The sequence below is a fragment of the Solea solea genome, chromosome 15, assembly GCF_958295425.1.
Source record: "Solea solea chromosome 15, fSolSol10.1, whole genome shotgun sequence".
In the NCBI taxonomy this organism is placed as follows: Eukaryota; Metazoa; Chordata; class Actinopteri; order Pleuronectiformes; family Soleidae; genus Solea; species Solea solea.
This window is the reverse complement of record NC_081148.1, coordinates 1,314,255-1,321,757: the sequence shown is the minus strand read 5'-3', so window position 1 is coordinate 1,321,757 and position 7,503 is coordinate 1,314,255. Positions and strand designations below refer to the sequence as shown.

The 7,503-nt window shown below is 40.2% G+C and overlaps 1 protein-coding gene across 1 annotated transcript in view; it reads left to right on the top strand.

The window, feature by feature from the left end:
* Positions 1 to 6,352, top strand: part of LOC131473529 (cytochrome P450 26C1) — an 8,010-nt gene extending 1,658 nt beyond the window's left edge. Inside the window, exons 2-7 of the mRNA XM_058650776.1 lie at positions 1 to 43; positions 2,184 to 2,408; positions 3,444 to 3,719; positions 3,804 to 3,962; positions 4,038 to 4,370; positions 4,571 to 6,352. The exon at positions 1 to 43 is cut by the window's left edge and continues 301 nt beyond it. Of these exons, the coding sequence (XP_058506759.1) occupies positions 1 to 43; positions 2,184 to 2,408; positions 3,444 to 3,719; positions 3,804 to 3,962; positions 4,038 to 4,370; positions 4,571 to 4,933 (1,399 nt within the window). The 3' untranslated portion in view covers positions 4,934 to 6,352. The remainder of the gene's footprint in view (positions 44 to 2,183; positions 2,409 to 3,443; positions 3,720 to 3,803; positions 3,963 to 4,037; positions 4,371 to 4,570) is intronic.
* The last annotated feature ends 1,151 nt before the right edge of the window (positions 6,353 to 7,503 follow it).

The window sequence follows — 7,503 nt, the reverse complement described above, 5'->3', positions numbered from 1 at the left end:
GGGCTGGCCACTGGTGGGAGAGACCTTCCACTGGCTGCTGCAGGTGAGAGTCACCCTTCATCTTCATCTTCTTAATCTTCATCTTCATTATCTTCATCTTCATGTGTGTACTCCAGTCGTAATTCCCAAGTGTGCACATCCTTGCACACTTGGGAATTGAGAACAGTGTGTGTGTGTGTCTGTGATGACCTTTCAACTGAAGTCATATTATTACTATATTACTCTAATATATGTTGTATAACACTATATTACTCTAATATATACTGTATAACACTATATTACTCTAATATATACTGTATAACACTATATTACTCTAATATATACGTATAACACTATATTACTCTAATATATGTTGTATAACACTATATTACTCTAATATATACATATAATACTATATTACTCTAATATATACGTATAACACTATATTACTCTAATATATACGTATAACACTATATTACTCTAATATATGTTGTATAACACTATATTACTCTAATATATACATATAATACTATATTACTCTAATATATGCTGTATAACACTATTACTCTAATATATGTTGTATAACACTATATTACTCTAATATATACGTATAACACTTTATTACTCTAATATATGTTGTATAACACTATATTACTCTAATATATACATATAATACTATATTACTCTAATATATGCTGTATAACACTATTACTCTAATATATACGTATAACACTATATTACTCTAATATATACTGTATAACACTATATTACTCTAATATATACTTATAACACTATATTACTCTAATATATACGTATAACACTATATTACTCTAATATATACGTATAACACTATATTACTCTAATATATACGTATAACACTTTATTACTCTAATATATGTTGTATAACACTATATTACTCTAATATATACATATAATACTATATTACTCTAATATATGCTGTATAACACTATTACTCTAATATATGTTGTATAACACTATATTACTCTAATATATACGTATAACACTTTATTACTCTAATATATGTTGTATAACACTATATTACTCTAATATATGTTGTATAACACTATATTACTCTAATATATACATATAATACTATATTACTCTAATATATGCTGTATAACACTATTACTCTAATATATGTTGTATAACACTATATTACTCTAATATATACGTATAACACTTTATTACTCTAATATATGTTGTATAACACTATATTACTCTAATATATACATATAATACTATATTACTCTAATATATGCTGTATAACACTATTACTCTAATATATACGTATAACACTATATTACTCTAATATATACTGTATAACACTATATTACTCTAATATATACTTATAACACTATATTACTCTAATATATACGTATAACACTATATTACTCTAATATATACGTATAACACTTTATTACTCTAATATATGTTGTATAACACTATATTACTCTAATATATACATATAATACTATATTACTCTAATATATGCTGTATAACACTATTACTCTAATATATACGTATAACACTATATTACTCTAATATATACTGTATAACACTATATTACTCTAATATATACTTATAACACTATATTACTCTAATATATGCTGTATAACACTATATTACTCTAATATATACTTATAACACTATATTACTCTAATATATACGTATAACACTTTATTACTCTAATATATGTTGTATAACACTATATTACTCTAATATATACATATAATACTATATTACTCTAATATATGCTGTATAACACTATATTACTCTAATATATACATATAATACTATATTACTCTAATATATGCTGTATAACACTATATTACTCTAATATATACATATAATACTATATTACTCTAATATATGCTGTATAACACTATATTACTCTAATATATACATATAATACTATATTACTCTAATATATGCTGTATAACACTATATTACCGATGTCTGTCGCCACAAAAAAAATCAAGCACTTCCTGTGTGCAGTGCAGGAAGTGAGGAAATGTCTCCACAGACACGAGATGGGAACTTATCATTGACATTGATTAATTGAAAAAGTTACGAACTACAGCTTTGACACCAAAAACGTCCTCCTCGTCACAAAGTCTTCATCCAAATGTCTCCCTCTCTGTTTGTCTGTCTCTCTCTCTGTCTGTGTGTCTGTCTGTCTCCAGGGCTCTAACTTCCACGTGTCGCGTCGCAAACGCCATGGTAACGTGTTTAAGACTCACCTGCTGGGGAAGCCCGTGGTGCGAGTGACCGGTGCCGAGAACATCCGTAAGATTCTCGTGGGTGAACACAGCGTGGTTTGCACGCAGTGGCCACAGAGCATGCGCATCATCCTGGGACCAAACACGCTGGTCAACTCCATTGGTGACCTTCACAAGAGGAAGAGGAAGGTGAGACGAGGTCATCAATAATGATGTTTCTCATCATCTGACCTTTAAAACGCATTAGACATGTGACGCACACATGTCTAATGTGAAGATGATTCAATTATTCTGGTTCAAAGCAAACAATAAACAAACAAAACTTTGGTTAAATCAGTGACACACAGTCCCTGCACTCACTGAGCTGTATCTCACTGCTGCTGAGAAACAGTGAAAATCTCACAATGTCAAATACTCAAGAGCCAAACAACGACGTGACAACAATAGAGACACAAAGCCATGACTCAAGGCATGAACCACACACACACACCTGTCCAGGGCCCGCCCCTGCTTCACATCAGCCAATGAGAAGAAGCACTCTGGGCCCAAACTGAAGAGTGCGCTGTACATGCACACGCGCACACACACACGCACACACACACACACATGCACATGCATGCACGCGCACACACAGCAGTTGACCCGTCCACTGCAGGCGCAGGGTTATCTGGACTGTGCCCCACACACAGCATCAGGCACAACTACACAACATAAAGTGTCTACAGAGGAGGAATTCGCAGTCCTCAAATGAAAACTTCAAACATTTCATTGAGGAACAAGTTGAATTTATTTTTAACTTGTTATAAAGTTAACATTTTTATGACACAGGAAAAGCTTTTAGTGCTCCCCAGCACAGTAGCGCCCTCTGGTGGGGCCGTATGCAAAGACACCACTGTTTGTGTTACAAAATCTACGATATCTACGTCACATGTTCACATCTTTATCTCACTGCGAGACAGTGAGGGACACGGGCTGTTGCTCCTCTGCTGCCTCGTGTGGTCACTTTGTGTCACTGAGGTCAATCTGAACACTGAAGAGACAAAGACATTAGAAGTGAGTGATGGAGGCAGCAGTGGATCAACGACTCCTGAAGACGCATTGACAGCTCACTGATGCTGCCCCCTGCTGACCGTCCTCATGCTCTGCAGTCAGGTGTTGATGATGGTGTTTGCAGGCGATTACTTTTTACGACTCCTCTCTCGTTGTTTCCTGAAATCTTTGAAGATGCTGGCTAAAGTGTTCAGCCGCGGGGCTCTGGAGTCGTACCTGCCCCGGCTGCAGGACGTCGTCAAATCTGAAATCGCCAAGTGGTGCTCGGCACCGGGCGCCGTCGACGTCTACAGCGCCGCGAAGTCGCTGACGTTCCGCATCGCCGCTAGCGTTCTGCTGGGCCTGCAGCTGGAGGAGGAGCGCGTGGTTTACTTGGCGCGTATCTTTGAGCAGCTGATGAACAACCTGTTCTCGCTGCCATTCGACGCTCCACTCAGTGGCCTTCGCAAGGTGAGAGGTGGAGGTGGACGTGGGGTTGACCGTCGGCGGCGTGTTTCACTCGTCCTGTGTATCGAATGTTGCTTCTGTGTCCAGGGAATAAAAGCCAGAGAAATCCTACACACTCACATGGAGAAGATCATCGAGGAGAAGCTGGAGCAGCAGCAGGCGGACGACGACTTCCACGACGCCTTCGACTACATGTTGTCCAGCGCTAAAGAGCTCGGGCAGCAGCTGACCATCCAGGAGCTGAAGGTACTGACTCTTTCTTCTACGACGTGATCGTTCATGTTTAAAATCGTCAGAGTCATTTTCTTTTCTTTTCTTCAGGAAACGGCCGTGGAGCTGATCTTCGCCGCTCACTCCACCACAGCCAGCGCCTCCACGTCGCTGGTCCTGCAGCTGCTCCGTCACCCGACGGTGGTGGAGCGAGTCCGAGTGGAGCTGGAGGCCGAGGGTCTGGGCTACGAACCTCAGAGCAGTGACGGCTCCTCTGATGAAGTGTGTGGGAGCGTTCCTGCGTCTCGCTCTCACGTTCCGTATCTGAGCCTCGATAAACTCAGTCAGCTGCGTTACGTCGACTGTGTCGTCAAAGAAGTTCTCCGCTTCCTGCCGCCGGTGTCAGGCGGCTATCGCACGGCTCTGCAGACGTTTGAATTAGACGTGAGTGGAAATGAAATATTATGTTTCATCTATTTCATCAAAGCTGCAGGAATCCATTTTGTTTTGTTCTGATTTCATATTCGATTTCTGTTCTGATTTCATATTTGATTTCTGTTGTGATTTCATATTCGATTTCTGTTGTGATTTCATATTCGATTTCTGTTCTGATTTCATATTTGATTTCTGTTTTGATTTCACAGGGCTACCAGATCCCTAAAGGTTGGAGTGTCATGTACAGCATCCGGGACACCCACGAGACCGCCGCGGTCTTCCAGAGCCCTGAAGCCTTTGACCCAGATCGCTTCGGTCCAGAGCGGGAGGAGAGCCGGGCGTCTCGGTTCAGCTACGTGCCGTTCGGTGGCGGCGTGCGCAGCTGTGTGGGGCGGGAGCTGGCTCAGGTCATCCTGAAGACTCTGGCCGTGGAGCTGACGGCCTCGTGTGACTGGAGTCTGACCACCGACACGTTTCCCACCATGCAGACGGTCCCTATCGTCCACCCGGTGAACGGACTGCACGTACGGTTCACCTACAAATGCGCACACCTTCAGTCTGCCTCTGGTTAAAGCATCCAGACCTGAGGGAGGAGCCTTGTGGTGCATGACACGCCCACTTTAATTTCCATGGAGATGAACTGCACAGGAAGAACTTTGTAAAGTGGAGAGCAGTGAACGGATGCGCAGCGAATCAACTGAGGTCGTGTGAGGTCAGAGTGGACTGTGCTGTGAGCGCCCCCTGCTGCCGAGAACCAGTCTGACACATGCAGGCTCACACTCAGTGGAAACATGGCTGCCAGCCGAGAGGACATCCTGTCTTTAGAATAGATGAAGATGTCAGTGTCTCATACCAAACCTGAACTATCAAGATTCATCAACGCCATCTCTATGGAAACACTGTGACTCCGCCCCCTCTCATTCTCAGTTTTGGTGAAACAGGAGCAAAGATCAACGTTTTTCTTATGACTGGTCTCATTCCCACAATGCAACAGGAAACCACAGAGACACTGATGTAACGTGCACTTGATTTCTTTATGTAGAAATTCCTCTCTATTTGTGTGTGTGTGTGTATGAATGTGCTAAACTGTGTATCCTTAACATAATAATAATAATAATAATAATGATGATAATAATACTCATGATGTGTATCAAATGAAGTAGCATTAATATGAATAAGCTGTATTTAAAAGGCAGACGTAGATTTTCTGTTGTTTCACTGATAGAAACTAGAAAAGCTTCACTGTTTAAATGTGTTCTTTAAATGATCTGTGGAAGGAGACAGCACTTTCTCCTCTTTAAGGAGTCTTTAATGTTTCACTTGTGTTTCACAAGGAGCTGCTGGAGGAAAATAGAAGATGGGCAAAAACAAAAATCTGCCTTTGTCAAGCGTCTTCTTTTCAATTATGCAACAAAAAAGAGAAATTCATGTATTTAAGTTGATTCACAGCCATGCCAGAAATAATAACAATGTTATAAAATGGTTAGTAGATAATTATCATGAAACAGACTAAAGTTGATGAACTGATGCTCGTATCACTTCACTTATTGTCAGTTAAGGTTCCCTTAAGTTTCCTCTTAAGTGTTGAGCAGGGAGCTGTGAATGTATCGTCACATTTGTATCCAGTAATAATCACAGTTTGTATTTATGACGAGAGAGAAGAGAAAAACAGAGCTTTTTAAAATGAAACAGCGCCACCACCATGTCACCACCACAACAACAACACAACAACAACAGCAACATTCCGTCTGATAGTTAATTGAGTTATTTTTTTAGGAGTAATCATAGGATCAGGAGCAGGCCGTGTTTTCCCGTTCACCGCCTGAACGTGACCCCATGACCCTGTGACCTCTGTGGACCCGCGGGGCTCGGATAAACATCAGTAATTGTTTCCTTAAACGAGGGGGCGGAGTCTGCTGAGCAGACAAACAGGACGCTAACGTATCACAAATGATCTCTGTCTACCTGATGATCACATGACCATTTCAAAATAAAAGTCCATAAACACATGAATTATCACATGTTTTATCTTTACTTTATTTTGAAGCAGCCCCAGATTTTAAAAAGGAGGAGGAGGAGGAGGAAGAGGAGGAGGAGCAACTCAGACAATAATTACGACGTTGGTCAGAAGTGGTAATTATCACACACACACACTCAAACATCTGTTCTTGTCAACATTCCAGGAGACAAACACAACACACTTCTCCTCCGTGTTCACAGTCTGAACGTCAAAGGTCACCAGTTCAACTCTCCTGCTGAAGTGTCCTTGACCAAGGCAGACGGCCCCAGGCTGACCATGACCTCTGACCTTCCTGGTTTCTCCTGCAGAAGGAGGAAAAAGAAAATGTTTAAATTCACTTTTGTCTTCATCACACGTTTGTACACGTTTGCTCAGAAACATGCAGTGAACAGGCCTCAGGCGTCAACCTTTACAAAATAAAATACAGGAAGTGTAACACATTACATCTACTCAAATGACTGCCATTAAATACAATTATGACTATTTATTTAACTGTGTCATTTAACTTCACGCACTAAAACACAACCCCGCACTTTTCACAATAAAAGTCTCAGTTTCTCTTCATCACGCACAAAAACACAACCCCGCACTTTTCATAATAAAAGTCTCAGTTTCTCTTCATCACGCACTAAAACACAACCCCGCACTTTTCACAATAAAAGTCTCAGTTTCTCTTCATCACGCACAAAAACACAACCCCGCACTTTTCACAATAAAAGTCTCAGTTTCTCTTCATCACGCACTAAAACACAACCCCGCACTTTTCACAATAAAAGTCTCAGTTTCTCTTCATCACGCACTAAAACACAACCCCGCACTTTTCACAATAAAAGTCTCAGTTTCTCTTCATCACGCACTAAAACACAACCCCGCACTTTTCACAATAAAAGTCTCAGTTTCTCTTCATCACGCACTAAAACACAACCCTGCACTTTTCACAATAAAAGTCTCAGTTTCTCTTCATCACGCACTAAAACACAACCCCGCACTTTTCACAATAAAAGTCTCAGTTTCTCTTCATCACGCACTAAAACACAACCCCGCACTTTTCACAATAAAAGTCTCAGTTTCTCTTCATCAAACACTAAAACACAACCCCACACTTTTCACAATAAAATTCTC